Source organism: Apium graveolens, chromosome 4 (assembly GCF_009905375.1).
Source record: "Apium graveolens cultivar Ventura chromosome 4, ASM990537v1, whole genome shotgun sequence".
Taxonomy (NCBI): Eukaryota; Viridiplantae; Streptophyta; class Magnoliopsida; order Apiales; family Apiaceae; genus Apium; species Apium graveolens.
This window is the reverse complement of record NC_133650.1, coordinates 266,242,086-266,257,848: the sequence shown is the minus strand read 5'-3', so window position 1 is coordinate 266,257,848 and position 15,763 is coordinate 266,242,086. Positions and strand designations below refer to the sequence as shown.

Sequence of the window (15,763 nt, the reverse complement as noted above, 5' to 3'; positions counted from 1 at the left end):
AGTTGGATTAAGAAAAGTCCAACCCCATACAATTAACTCGTCCAAATAGGCCGGGATTAAGGTCGTGTACGAGGTCGTGAATCATGTTCGAAATCTTTCGAACAGAAGCCAGAAAAATACCCACCATACAGGCCAGGATTAAGGTCGTGTACGAGGTCATGAATCCTATTCGAAATCTTTCGAACAGAAGCCAGAAAAATACCGACCATACAGACCAGGATTGAGGTCGTGTATGAGGTCGTAAATCCTGGTCGAATTTATTCGAACAAGAGCCAAAAAATTACCAAAATTTCGACAAAGATCCACATCGTCAAAACAATTAGGATCCATGTCGAGGTCAAGGTCGTGAATCCTAGTCGAATTTATTCGAACAAGAGCCAAAAAATGACCAAAATTTCGACCAAGATCCAGGTCGTCAAAACGACTAGGATCCAAGTCGAGGTCAAGGTCGTGAATTCTGGTCGAATTTATACGAAGAGGAGCCAAAAAGTGACCAAAATTTCGACCAAGATCCAGGTCGTCAAAATGACTAGGATCCAGGTCGAAATCCTGGTCAAGGATCCTGGTCGTATGCGTTCGACCAAGCATCAGGAGTTGGCCATAATTTCGACTAGGATCCAGGTCGAAATTTCGACTAGAATCCTGGTCGAAAAAGGGCTTAAATTAAAGAAATATTCCTAATAATTAGAGAAAATTATTGGAAATTTCTATAAATTAAAGAAAAATCTTAGAAATTAGGAATAAATCCTGTAAATTAAGGGAATTCCTTGAAAAAATCCTGAAAATTATGGACGTATTCCGAAATTTATAGAAAAAATTCCTGTAAAACCCAGAAATTAAGGGAAAAATACCAGATAATTCCTAAATAACAGGAATATAGGTAAAAGAAAAGTGATAAAAGGGATTCCAAAATATCCCTGAAGCCGTGTACAAGGCAAATCGTTGTAAATGTGTAGGTCGCTCCACACTTTACGCAAAAACGATACCCTATAAGGGAACGAATGAACTTAACTTCTGCGAAATCTTTTTACGATTTCCCAGAAGTTGGGGGGGGGAATGATAGGGAATAAAATAAACCCTGATTGTGTAATTAATATCGCATTAGTTATATCAGAACTGGGCTGACAGCTAAACCCATTAGAAAGGGCCCAAAACCCTGAATATTAATTAATTTCGTAATTAATTAATATGGGATAAATTAGCTGATAAATAAAGTCCGATTAAGGATACAATTTCTTGGAGATTGGTATCCAAGAAACCTCATAGGATAACAAGTCAATTTCCTACTTCCTAAGACTCCAAAGTCCATTCTAATTCAGAGACTTGCTCACCCTAGTCCAATTTAAGGACTCCCAAACATCTATATAAGGGGCCTCACCCCACAGATCAGAACTACATTTTGACTTGATCATTGGCAATCAACAAGGTACGTAGGCATCTTGTTAAGACAGATCGAGTCGCGAGATATAAGATCAGTCAAATCGAGTCTCGAAACTCACGTACCCTAATAGTAAATACAACAATTAATATACCTTTGTTCAATCCATAACAACGATTTATGTCATATGAGTCTGACTATTATTATACATTTTGTAACGATGTACCTAATCAAATGGATCTTGTTCATTCATATTTTATATCGTATCTTTTAAAATATCATATTAAATACTTTGAAACTTATTTTCTTTTTATTTTTTGATTTCATGTCTCTTTGGTGGATATATGTGTTCTCTCCCCTATATTTCATCAACCATATAATATTATTTTAGGAAATTATTTACAAATATTTCAGGAGGGATTCAATTAGCTTTTTATGTTTTATTTTTAGAGAAATAGACCAAAATATCACTTTGTGGGAAAAAATAATTCAAAATGTCACTTTTGAAATTAAGGCCCAAAATCTTATTTTAACACGGAGTATCGTGTAGCGTTTGGAAAATAGACCAAAACGCTACACGATGTAGCATTTTTTTAATATTTTAAGAAGCTTAACGGTACATCAAGAAGCATCTTGTCATCATTTTTTTTTATTATTTTGAGCATATTTTTGTGTACCATTTTGGAGGCCGAAAACACCACATAATGTTACATTTTCGACATTCCTTTTCAATTTAATATTTTTAAAATTTAAGAGTGCACCCGAGTTTAACAAATTTAAATTCTTTAAGGTTCAACAATCACTTTTGGGTTTTAGAAATTTATAATTTAAATAAAAGACATATCTAATTTAACAATTTTTAACATTTTTGGTTTCACCAATCCTTTTTTAGTTTTAGAAATATTTTAAAAAAATTAATAAAAGTTACATCAATTTAGGTACGGTTTAAACTTTAAACCCTGCGAACCAAAGATGTAAACTTTAAATTAAACAATTTTAATATTTAAGGGTGTAACTTAATTTAATAAATTTTAATATTTTAGGACTCACCAATCCTCTTTTGGATTTTAAAAACAATTTAAATAATTTTTTTAGTAATTTAGGATTTATTTATTTTTATTTGGATTGAAAAATATTTTTTTGAAAAACAATATATATAAAACGCTAGATTAAGTAGTGTTTTGGCACCATGTCACGTTTTGCTCATTTTTTTAAAGAAGAAGAATGGGCATAACGCTACACGATATAGCGTTTCGGGCTTTTTGTCAAACGCTACACGATGTAACGTCTTGAAATAATATTTTTAGTCTTAATTTTGAAAAATAATATTTTAAATCATTTTTAACTTTAAATAATATTTAGTACCCTAATATTTTGGAGCATAATTTTCAGAAATGACATTTTGATAACATTTTGGACCATTTTTTTATCCGACTTTCGGGCCCAACCCTTGTCAGGCGCTGCTTAGACATACATACCCATATATATATATAAATATATATATATACACCCAGCACATATACATACATTAATACACACATACATCACAACTCATTCCAAGGCGGTGAAGAGCGATACCATAGCTATCAGCGAGAATGATTTCACTACAAGAAACCCAGACGCTATACTCGCTTCTCAGTTCCGGTGAACACCGGCCGTTGGATCAAATCGCCGCCGATTTCATCTCCAATTTTGCGACTTCACTTCACTTCAGAGTCTGCTGCTCGCTCGCTATCTTAGTCGAGGTAATTATCGATTCTCTCTATCAATTTTGTATTGCAGCTGTTTTTTTTATTGCTGTTGTGTAGGTTTTTTTAGGGTTTTACATTTTTAGATTTTAGGTCTTTTTTGCGGCTTGTGTATTGTTGAATGTTTAATTACCCAGTGACATTTAGATTATACCTGTTTGTTTTTTTGGTAAAGATAAATGTGCGAGATTATCAGGCTCTGTAGGTTTAGCCGTTTAGGTAACTGCAGTTATAAGATTAGATTGGGGATTACGTTATAGACTAGGGATTTCAAAATTATTTTCCTTTATCTATGATTTTTGTTATTTAGGAAATGATGGGTTGCTTCTTTCTTGTTGTATTTTGCAGGATAAACCACTGCTCAGATCTTCACAGCGCTTGGTTGCATTCACTATTCTATTTCAGGCTTACTCCTCTCAAAAGCCTTCATCTAACCCATTCATTTCTTTACTTGTAGATGTAAGCGATTAATTCTTGATCTGTAGAAAAAGTGCATGTTTTGATGGGCGACCATGTATGTAATCTTTGAAATTTAAAATTCCAGTACATTTTGTGATCTAGTGTTTGAAATGGAGGTTGGTATAATGTAGAAAAATGTGCATCATGATACTGATGTCATTTTTTTAACGGTATATCCTTGTTTTGTAAATTTGGGCATTGCAGGCAGCAACTGATCATGATGCTGAGAAATTTGAGAGGGCATTTATACTCCAGTTACTAGGGTCCTCTAGCTCTACAAGTAGCAAAGAGGTTTTGTTCACCTGCCATATCTATTCAGTTGTGCTATTATTTCGTGAAGAATGTGATTAAATACCAATTGATGAACTATCCCACCCCCCAAAAAAAACTGTTAAAAGAATCTCTTTAGGATTCAAGATATATCCTTCCCTACATGCATATACATATGGCACAGTTACCTGATTCCTCCTCAAATCACCAACTAATGATTCCTTGGTTAGCTTTTTATTTTTCAAAGAACAGCTTATACATAGCAATTTTGACACAAAATCACTAATTATTATTTTCAGGTAACAAAAGCATGCCTCTTTATTCAACCTGCCTAATTACTGATTCTTGCAACGAGTACAGGCCTTTTATCCCATTTCGTCAGCCCATTTGACTCCTGCGTTATGTTGGGTGTCACTATTAGCTATTAGGCTAAGATTCTTGTGGCATTTTTTAAAATTATTAAAACTTTGTTTCAGACTAAAACTGTTATTTTCCTTTTATTTTTTTGCTGGACTTCATGAAATTTGCATGTCAAGCTCTTCTTCTTTTTGTCTGAATATTATTAGCTATATATACATTACGTCCTGTTGTTTCTTTTCATTTTCCCAATTTTCTTTTTCCCCTGAACATGTTTCTAATCAGTTAAGTCTTATTTATACAGGTTCTCAAGCAATCTGCTGCGGACTACATAAAAAGTTTTGATATTGCATCACATGTAAGTTATGTGCAATGTATTGAACTGTGGAATTTGTTTTATAGGCATTTTACGTCCGGACATGTTAATAAATTTATCTGGATGGTCTTGAACATCAAAATAGTTAGGGGTTTAGCTCATGGCTGAGTGACTATGCTTATGTCTAAATATCTAAATTTTGGACACCCCAATTATCGCTTTTCATTCCATAATTACAACTTACATGGGACGGGATTCGATATGAAAAGGGAAACAAATTTGGATACATGGAAGGTTACATTAGGTGAATATTGAACGGTGGATTGTTAGGGTACGAAGGAACGCGGGGGCACGATAAGCCTTTATATTATTATATAATTTTATAATAATATTTTGATTTTAATTGATATTTTATACCATTAATGGACAGCAAAAAACATTAATTTAAGAATACTGAATTGGTAAAACATTTTAAGTGTAAAAATTAAAAGGTTTTCAAATTAAATTTATTAATAATAATTTTAAACTTAACTTTTACAGTTATGTAGTAATGTAGTAATTTTTTATTGTCAAGGACCTGTGTATTGATTTACTATGGTCAAAGGATATGGACTCAAATATTAAAAGATAAACACACAAATTGATGTAGGACAAGGGTTAAAAACAAGTAAAAGGATAGATAAATGTGGATTAATGGCAGAAAACCCATGCTTAACTGCCTAAGGTGCTCCAACTGAAGAAGAATCACTACCCCTAGTCAACCGCAAAAGAGAGATTTTTTAGGATCGCAACCCATAACAATTCTCAATTTCAATAATAATCAGCTCCCCTTGTAACAAAAGATTGCATCAGCTTATATAGCCACATAAGATAAGAATAAATCCCTAAATTTAGTCGCTAAGTGACAATTTTCATATAAAGGAAACAAATTCTTATTTTCTATCATAATATAAAATATTCCTAAATGTATATAATATAATACTAAAACAAAATACATTAAATCTAATCCCAACTAATAACATAAAATATATACAAACTAATGTTTTATTCTTTGTTCTGCATCACGAATAATATGTATGGTAAATATCGGGAACTTTAATTACAATATACACACACTGACACACATTTACATATATACAGCTGTTTTACTTAAACGAGATTCAAGCCATCGTCTTCTTCCTTTTATCTCTTTCTTGTATTTTTACATCTGCATCTTTTTACTCTTCCCTTGCTCCCTATCAGGATTCAAGTATGATTTTCTTCCCTTTGTTCTTCCTGGTTTTTTTTGTTCTTTGTTTTTTCTTCTTAAAAACCCGTGTCGCTGTGGGTTGCCAAATGTAGCGATCTGGGTTGGAATCAATGTGCGTTCTGTTTAAACGAACTGGTTCGGGTTACTCTGTCACGTCCCGCATTCCCTGTAACTATGTTTCATTCACAGTGTCATGATTATAAAGTTATGAATAGAAAGACTCAGTAGAATAACTAGAACTGTGTTCATCAATTTTAAATGCGAATAATATCTTTTCCTATTACCTTTGTACTTGTGATAGATAAAGTATTTATTTCCACAATAATCCAAGATACGCCCAATATGTGATGGTACTTACCACATTTTTAGATAGCGCTGCACATCCAAAATTAGCTTTGGAGCTATCGGATCAGTTTAATTTTTTTCGACATCAAGATTGTATTTCTAGGAAATGGATTGGATCTTGATATGCAGTTGCTGTTTGCTAGTGAAATTTTGGGTCAATCTGAGTTCCATCCTTAACACGGTATTTAACATCGAGTAATAAAGAAACCTAAAGTTAATAGCATGCTCAAAACATAGTTGCTCAAAGCATAGCTGTGAGCTAGTTATGAAGCTTGTGACGAGACTCCTAAACAAGTCTGCTCGCAGACCATCAAGCTGAACTCTTTTTTATGATCAAATTGGACTCAATTATGAAAGAAACCTTAGATCATAGCTTTCCTAGATACAACTGTAACAAACTTAAAATCATTATCTATGGACCAAAACCACCGTCACAAATGTTACGTGGATGAATCATAGCGAGCAATCCAAAAGTTATTCGTCGCTATATTCAGATGGCGAGTCTGGGCTTTGGTTTTAATCCCACATATAATGATTTTAAGGTTGTTAGGGTTTCCCATTGGTAATCATTTTTTTTGCATTTGCATTTCAGTCTTCAGAATGTAATGCTGTAAAAAATGCTATTAATATCTTGTTTTTGGCCTGCTAAAGTAATACACACATATGATGGTATCGGCCTGCATTAATGCAAAGGACATTTAAATCATTCAAATTGTGGTCTGATCATTGTTTATCTCTTGTTTTCAGGCATTCCCGCTACGTGAGCAGTTGCAGCAGCAATTTTGTGATAAAATTAATCCGGAACCACATTACTGCTTATTTAAGAGCACCTCCGTTAAAAATGTGATTCCAGACCCTGATTTACCCCGTGGTTGTGATTTTGACTCATCCGAGTATGACTTTTATTTTGTTCACACGGCATGATTGTGTTTTAAATATTTTAGATAGCATCCCAACTAAGATATGCATTTGCATGCTCCAAGAAAATCTATCTTGTCTGATTGTTACTTATTTTTATATCATTTGAAACCCAATTTAGGTTTGATCTGCAGCCTGGAGTTCAGCCAAAGTTTGGAGCTGGTAATAGAGATGAAACTGTAACTGGGCTGCTGGAGAATTTATCATTTCAAGGATTGGGTCCTCAGTGGATTAGGCCTCTTCCACCAAGGCTTCCAGTACAGTATGATGAAGTAAGATGTTAGTCGCCTATAGTTTTAAAATTTAATCTGCTTGATGGAGCAAGTAAGCTTACACTTGTCAACTTTCTTTCAGCTAGTTTGGCTCAACCCCGATAATCATCATGAGCTTTTATGGGATAATGGAATGTGTGCTGATACCAGCAAAGGGGCGGCTGTACGCGAATTAATTGCAAAAGCGTTGAAGGGGCCACTTGCCCCTACTCAACAAGAGGTGCCCTCACTCACATGCACACGCGCACACATTATTATGCTCTACTATTTTACTAAATCTTATTCTGGACTCATGATTCTATCTTCACATTGACATTGAGATATTTTATTTATAATTTGAAGCGAGTGCTGTATGAGTTGGTTAGCGATCCAAAGATTGTATATCACTCGGGATTGACACCAAGAAAGTTACCGGTATGTCTTACTGTATATTGCTTAGATTTTATCATACTAGTAAATGACACTCCTTGGTTTAGTAAGACCAATCATTTTGCTAACAGGAATTGGTGGAGAATAATCCTTTAATTGCGGTTGAAGTCCTGACCAAGATGATTCATTCAAATGAAATTTCAGAGTATGTTCCTGAACCATTTTGGTCCTAATAATATATGTACTGTAATGTTGTATACTAGTTGCTTAATATATGTTTAATTAGCACAGGTACTTCACAGTTCTGGTGAACATGGACATGAGTCTTCATTCGATGGAAGTTGTCAACCGACTTACTACAACAGTTGATCTCCCAACAGAATTTGTACACATGTACATAACTAATTGTATCTCTTCCTGTGAGAACATTAAGGTAATTGCAAAATTTATATTTATATTTTTTTATTTAATTTTCACTGTCGTGTACTGTCCTGTGGCATAATAGCTCTTGGTAGGACCTTTTTATACTATTAACTTTAGTATTGAGCTGATCAAAGATATATACCAGGACTCCAGAACTTTCTAAAAACTTTATGCCTCATCCATTTGTTAACAAACTTTCCACTTTGAGGTAAAGGCTTCATTGTGTGTCCATGGGAATATACCGTATTAACATGGGACAGCTCTCATGTTTTTGTCCTTTATAATCTGCCAGTCTTTATAAACTGTTGATAGGAAAAGAAAAAAATAGTTTGAAATTGTATTTTCAAAACCAGTACATCTGCAATGGCTTTCAAGGTTTTTGATATTATATCTATATTATACTATAACAACCGGAATGGGGTATAATTTGGTATATCTTTTTTTGGTTGGTTTGGTTATCCCCAATTTTGACCATCGATTTTTTAATCAAGTGATCAGGACCGTTAGATTCAAATACTAAAAGAACATACATTACTCAAGCTCCCAGATTCGAACCCCGCCAACAACAAATATTTATATCATTATATATACACTACTAAAACTCTCAGGTTCGAACCTCACCAACAACAAATATTTATATTATTATTTATACACTACCCATGATTCATGTTCGAATCCCGGCAACAACTAATATTTATATTATTATTTATAAATATACTAATAAGGTAATGATCCAATTTTTTTTAATTATAATTTTAAATAATATAAAAGTATTAATGAAGAATATAAAAGTATTAATGAAGACCTGTGCCTCGCATGAGTTGTAAAGCTAGTTTAAAATAATTACCTTACACAGTTTAAATCGGAACTTTGTTTAATTGATAATTAAATTATAGCTGGAGGGATGATACCAACAGATGCAAATTTAAGGAGAATGCAAGTAAAGAATTAGAACTTTGGAGGAAGTGTGGAGTTTCTAATACTTTCTACTTGGATATTTCTCTTTTTTTATGATTACTCTGTTTTTTGTCTCTCTTCAGTCGTGCTGTCTTTAAGCACCGAAACTTTCTGTATTTAAAGATATAAACCCAAGGGAACTACCCAGTATTTCCACTAAAAATATTGGAGGCCAGATGTATGCACTATTTATGTAAATGAAAGCCACAACTGAGACATGCATGGTGTATCCATTTTATACTTGTTATTTACTCTGTTTTTAACTTCTCTTCCCTTTCCCGTCTTTCTCTATTCTTGTTTGTTAATTGTTTTTCTTTCGTTTTCTCTTCGTGTTACTATTTTTCACTAGATTGCTTAACGAATTTCCGGCTGCCATTCGGTAACTAAAAAAAAAAAATCTTTTCTCAGGACAAGTACATGCAGAACAGACTTGTAAGACTTGTATGTGTTTTCTTGCAAAGCCTGATACGGAATAAAATTATCAATGGTAAGGCACCCCGATCTGTTGCTTTCTGTTCATTATATATATAATTATATACCTTTCATGTACAGTACATGCAAGCAGAAAGCTTGATGTTCCTAGCACTGTACATGGAAGAGTACAGTGTTAACTAGAAAAAAGAAAGGAGGGAGTATATTGTTATATATCCAAACAAAACAAGTATAAGCTTTTGGTTTTATGTAGGGTGAATTAGTTCAGAACTTATCTGAATATTATAATTAATTGATGACGCCCAAGCAATTTTCTTCTTCCAACAGTGTGATGAACAGTTATGCTGGGTCTGTGTTGGTTAAAGAACTAGCAAGCAGTTTGTAATTTTTTCATACCATGACCTTTTAATTAATAAAAACATTGGATGCAGTTGTTTTTGTTTAATGACATGACTTGGATACCTATTTGACTTATCGAGGACATTTAGTTATTTTGTATTGAAGATATCAAGTTGCTATAATCTTATGGGGAAGGTAAACAAAACTACTTGAAGTCGATGATGTGATTTTTATTCTAAAATTTTTGTTGATATGATTGGCTTTGTACTCTCTTGGCCCGAGGAAAAAGAACTATTTCATAATAATAGTAGTAAAGATTCCTCTTTTGGAAGGCTCATTATAATGACAACTTTAAAGCTACTTACAATTCAAATGGTTATGCATTGCAGTTCATGATCTTTTCATGGAAGTACAAGCTTTTTGTATCGAGTTCTCGCGGATCAGGGAGGCAGCTGGTTTGTTCAGGCTTCTTAAAAGCTTGGAATGACTCGTCTTTTCCTTGGCGACCTTTACATGATGTACATTTTGTTGTTTTGGATAGCCACCATAGCTCAGTGTTGGTTGTGTACAATAGAGATTTCACCCTGTATCAGCCTATATTAAATTTAGGACTTGTATCAGCCTATATTAAATTGGGTCCTCTTCCATGACAATCGTGTGTTAGATAAATTTTATCTAACATACTACTCCAGGGGCGTCAGATCTATATTTCAAGGGCCCAGATTTAAAGAATTTTTTTTTTGCGCGGAAAATATCCGCGGAACGCTAAATAAATTTCCTTGCATCTGGACCCTTAAAATATTGATCTAAGGGTTCTTAGATATGTCTTATCTGACACATGATTATTAGGGATTACCACCCAATTAAATTTAGGATATTCAGTCATTCAGTGTAAGCAATAAGGTGTTCTGAACAAAATTTATAATATACGAAAGGTGATATGTTACTGAAAACTGCCATCATCCGAACGGGATACAAATCTGAATATCATCTGTTCCAAAATTATAAAAAAATATATAAAGCAGTAGATTTTTCTGAAGCGTGTTTCATAATGGCTGTTAAAACGGTGAAGATTTTTAAAAAATGGATGTAAATGTCACCATTTTAATAAAAAAATGTTCTAAATGTTATTTTTGAGAATTATGACCCAAAATATAAAAATGTGTCAAAATGCTACACTAAGTAGTGTTTAAGGCACCTTCTCTTTATTTAAAAAAATACACCCCAAGCTACTTTATTTTTTTTAAGTTTTTATTGTGTATTGATTTGGGGTCGGAAACATCAATTAATATTACGGTTTCAATAATAATTTTTAAATTAATATATTTAAATTTAATGATGTGCCATAATTTAACAAATTTTAATTTTGTAGGGTTCAATAATCTCCTTTTGAATTTTAGAAATATTAAAAAAATAAATAAAAGATATATTTAATTTAACAATTTTTAACATTTTAGAGTTCAACAATCCATTTTTGGGTTTAAAAATATTTATTTATTTTTATAAAAGTAACATTGATTTAGGTTTTAGGGCCTTTAGGCCTAAATCATAAAGCCTAAACCCTAATATAATCTAGGTTTTAGGACCTTACCAAAAATGTAAATTTTAAATTAAACAATTTTAAAATTTAAGATTGTGACTTATTTTAATATTTTTTAACATTTTATAGTTCATCAATACCCTTTTAGGTTTTAGAGATAATTTATTTATTTTATTAATTTAGGGTTTAATATTTTTTATTAGAATTAAAAAAATATATTTATTTTAAAAAAATATATGTAAAACGTCAAATGAAATCATGTTAAACATTACATTATGTCGCGTTTTATATATCAAAAATAAAAAATATAAGAACACAACGCTACACTAAGTAACGTGTGGGAATTGAAAATTAAAAAAAAAAATTACAAAACGCTGCATCATATAACGTTTTGGGTCTGTTACCTGAACATTAGATAATGTAGTGGTATGAATTACTATTTTGAATCATAATTTTCAAAAATAACATTTTAAACCATTTTGTGTTCCAAAATAACACATTGGGCCACCACCTCGGAGCCTTCATATCTCAATTGTTCATTAACTTGCGAATAAGGCTCTACAAAGCATTGAGAGACATTATAAGACTTGTGGAGAGTGAAAAGCTGAACATTAGTTCTCTTTATTCCGAAAAAAATGAAAGAGGCAATTTTCTTTTGGCTGAAACAAATATGTGATATTTTTAATATTATTCGTTTTTTAACAATGATTTATATATTGTTTCAAAAAAACATTATTAAATTACAGACTTGTCTTTATTGGAAAGAATATAGTTAATGTAAATACTCCCACTTTATTTTGATTAATTAAAGATATTTCAAAAAAATATCTTAAAATTGAAACAAATTTTCAATAATAATGTTAAAATTTCAAAAAATTTAAAATAAAAAACTCATTTATCTCGTTCAATGCAAGATTGTTTCAAAAAATAAACAGTGACTGAAGCAGCGCCGCCGTGAGAGAAAACACACACCCGAATTCGCCGGAGAATCGTCGGAAGGTATACATACACAAACACACATATAAATTGTACATACACGTTATTTATTTTTGCTGCTGCACTGTTCAGTTCACTTTTGCTAAATATAATTGATTTAATTTCTAGGGTTTCATCGCTTTTTTTTTTCGTTTCTATGTACAAAACAAATATACATGTAATGTGTGATGAAATACACTATTTTATTTATACGATGTTTCTATTTATATAATGTCTGTTTTGCAGGTTTGTATACATTCTAGTTGAAAATTTTGAGTAGAACTTTCCGTGTATGCTTTCTAGTCTATTATTTGTGGTTTGGAGGTAATTTGATAACCGACAAATTTTAATTAATTGACGTAGATAAGACGTTTAATGGAGCTAAGACTAGATGATTATGTAGTGTTTTCAGCTAAACAATGTTGCGGGAAGTACCTTTTAGAGAGGTCGTCTAGGGCCGAAAGAACAACTAGTTTCTCTTTCCGAGCATTTGATTAGTTGTTTCTCTTTCCGAGCATTTGATTCGCTTCTAGAACCAAATTCGGCTTCTCAGTTGCCATTGTTGTTCAATATCTCTTTCGAATGTAATGGTAATAGATGTCGTTTTTTTAAGTATTAGGAGACTGGAAATGGGAAGGCGTCCTGACTGCATGCATTGAGTAGGTTAGGTGTGAAGATATAGAAAATATTTGGGAAATAATATTGTTTTGTTGAAATTATATATTTTCATCGTTTGTTTCAAACACTGTTCTCGTGCCGATCTCTTTCCTTTTTTCACCATTTTTCATTGTTATTATTATCTTTGCTATGATAAACCACCAAACTCAGTGTAACTCGAACTTGATTATTATTATCTTGCGACTATAAACCACCAAATTCAGTGTAACTCAGACGATTATTATTATTATCTTTGCTACTATAAACCACCAAACTCAGTGTATCTCGGACGTGATTAATCCAAAGTTGCAGAGCAAATGAGAGGCCTATCTTGCTATGAGAGGTTGGTCTAATGAGGTTTAAAGCCTAGGGGGTGGTAGGCTCTTTTTTTCCTATGATGCGCGATTGGTATACAAGCTTTATCTTATCCACTTATGCACCAAGGTGACGCAGCGGTACGCAAAGAGTATGCAAAGAGTCGCGAATCAACAACGTGATCGACTAAAACCTTAATATATATAAGGAGTGATTTTTGAATCCTAAAAAACAGAAGATGTAAACATACTGAAAATCTATTGAATAAAACTGACCCCCCTATGTTGTACACGCAAGTGCCTTAATATACAGACACAACAAAAGGATTACAATAACTACCTCCACAAATAACCACCTGCACACCTGGCAACCTTTTAGAGGTTAATTCCTACAAACTGTTAAAACACAATATAACTACTAATAACTAAATAATAAACAAACACATAACTGCTTAAAATCATAACTACTTGGAACCATTTATTGGCAGTTACTTTCTTTTCTTTCTATCCTCCTTTTCCAAGTATTCAATAGCTAGCTGTTCTGTATCAGTCCTCTCATCTTTAGAAAAACTCGCCCTCGAGTTTAATGAAGAAGAATCAACGAAAGCCTTGTCATGGTGAAGTAAAGAGATCTTTGACATTAAAGCTCTTGGAGATGGCAAGATCATCTGGTAAATCAACCACATATGCATTGTCATTTATTTTCTGAAGAACACGAACTGGTCCAATCTTCTTAGCTTTGAGTTTGTTGTAAGTTCCAGCTGGCAACCGTTCTTTTCGCACATGAACCATGACCAGATCCCCCTCTTTAAACACCTTGTACTTGCGATGTCGATCTGCTGATTCTTTGTACTTCTCATTTGCTGCTTCTATACGTGATCTGATTTCGTCATGAAATTGATGGATTTTATCCACCATGTGGTCTGCTGCAATGCTCATTCCAGGTTTCTTTGGTAAAGGAACAAGGTCAACATGTTGTGGCACAACTGTGTACACAATTTGAAAAGGTGACTTCTTAGTAGACCTGTTGGTCGAATTGTTGTAAGCAAATTCTGCTTGTGCAAGTGCAAGATCCCATTGTTTTGGTCTGTCTTTGACAATGCATCTTAGAAGGTTCCCTAGTGTGCGATTTACAACCTCAGTTTGCCCGTCAGTTTGAGGGTGACAAGTAGTGCTGTATTTAAGTGTGGAATTAAATCTAGTCCACAAAGTTTTTCAGAAGTGGCTCAGGAATTTAGTATCACGATCAAAGGTAATGGACTTTGGAATGCCGTGGAGACGCACAATTTCCCGAAAGAATAAATGAGCAATTTTAGAAGCATCTGCGATTTTCTTACATGGAACAAAATGGGCCATCTTAGAGAACCTATCCACGATGACAAAAATAGAATCCATACCTCGCTGCGTCCTTGGGAGACCTAACACAAAATCCATTTAAATGTCGACCCAAGGCATGTTTGGCACTGGTAATGGGGTGTAAAGACCAGAATTGTCAGAATGACCTTTTGCTGTTTGACATTTATAACATCTTCGCACATAAAACTCCATATCTCATTTCAATTGTGTCCAGAAATATCTTTCTTCTGCCATAACAATGCTTTTATCTCTTCCAAGATGTCCACCTAACCCCCCTCCATGAATTTCACGCAAAATATGATCCCCAAAGAAGATGAGGAATACAAAATCTGCTTCCTTTAAAAAGAAACCCATCTTGAAGATTAAAATCAGCATCATGCTCTCCTTTAATAACCTTACACCAAGTACCACCAAAATCTTCGTCATCCGCATATAAATCCTTGAGGTACTCAAATCCTACTACCTGATGCAGGACAAGGGCTAAAAACAAGTAAAACGATAAATATTTGTGGATTAACCGCAGAAAACCCACGCCTAAGGTGATCCAACCGAAGAAGAATCACTATCCCTAGAGTTTCTCAACCACAGAAGAGATGTTTGTTAGGATCGCAACCCATAACAAGAGAGAAACAATTCTCAATTCAATAATAATCGATCAATTCTATTTCATAATGAAAGATTACATAAGTTTATATAAATAACTATTACTTGGATGCCAAGTAATTTCCTTAAAACTAAATACTTATATATATAAACTACCATAACTCATCAAAGGAATCCTTTATTTTATTCTACTAATATTATCTAGAATGGTCTTAATAGAATATATATTAATAACAAAACACACTTATATCTAAATATTAATATATAATAAATACAAACTAGTATTTTAATTCTTCGTTTGGCATCATTCTCCTCGCCTTTGAAAAAAACTCGTCTTTGAAAAAAACTTGTCCACGAGTTTTATAAAATTTGAGTATTAACGAACAAAGAGATGTGTCATGGCACTTGAAGACCTCGAATTCCAACTCCATAAGCCAGATCTTCGGTAACAACACACACAAAATAAAAAAATTTGATGTGTTAGTC

The 15,763-nt window shown here is 33.1% G+C and overlaps 1 protein-coding gene across 2 annotated transcripts; it reads left to right on the top strand.

The window, feature by feature from the left end:
* The first annotated feature begins 2,890 nt into the window (after positions 1 to 2,890).
* On the top strand, positions 2,891 to 10,785 carry LOC141720940 (uncharacterized). Of its 2 annotated transcripts, XM_074523642.1 has the most exons (12): positions 2,891 to 3,123; positions 3,475 to 3,585; positions 3,790 to 3,876; positions 4,517 to 4,570; positions 6,870 to 7,015; positions 7,162 to 7,312; positions 7,395 to 7,532; positions 7,655 to 7,726; positions 7,813 to 7,886; positions 7,973 to 8,114; positions 9,470 to 9,548; positions 10,222 to 10,785. In XM_074523642.1, exons 1-12 carry the CDS (start codon positions 2,974 to 2,976, stop codon positions 10,317 to 10,319), a joined length of 1,302 nt encoding a protein of 433 aa, XP_074379743.1. In that variant the 5' UTR covers positions 2,891 to 2,973; the 3' UTR covers positions 10,320 to 10,785. The 2 variants fall into 2 exon arrangements, with proteins under 2 accessions (XP_074379743.1, XP_074379744.1); XM_074523643.1 differs by lacking the exons at positions 2,891 to 3,123; positions 3,475 to 3,585 and adding an exon at positions 3,588 to 3,640.
* The last annotated feature ends 4,978 nt before the right edge of the window (positions 10,786 to 15,763 follow it).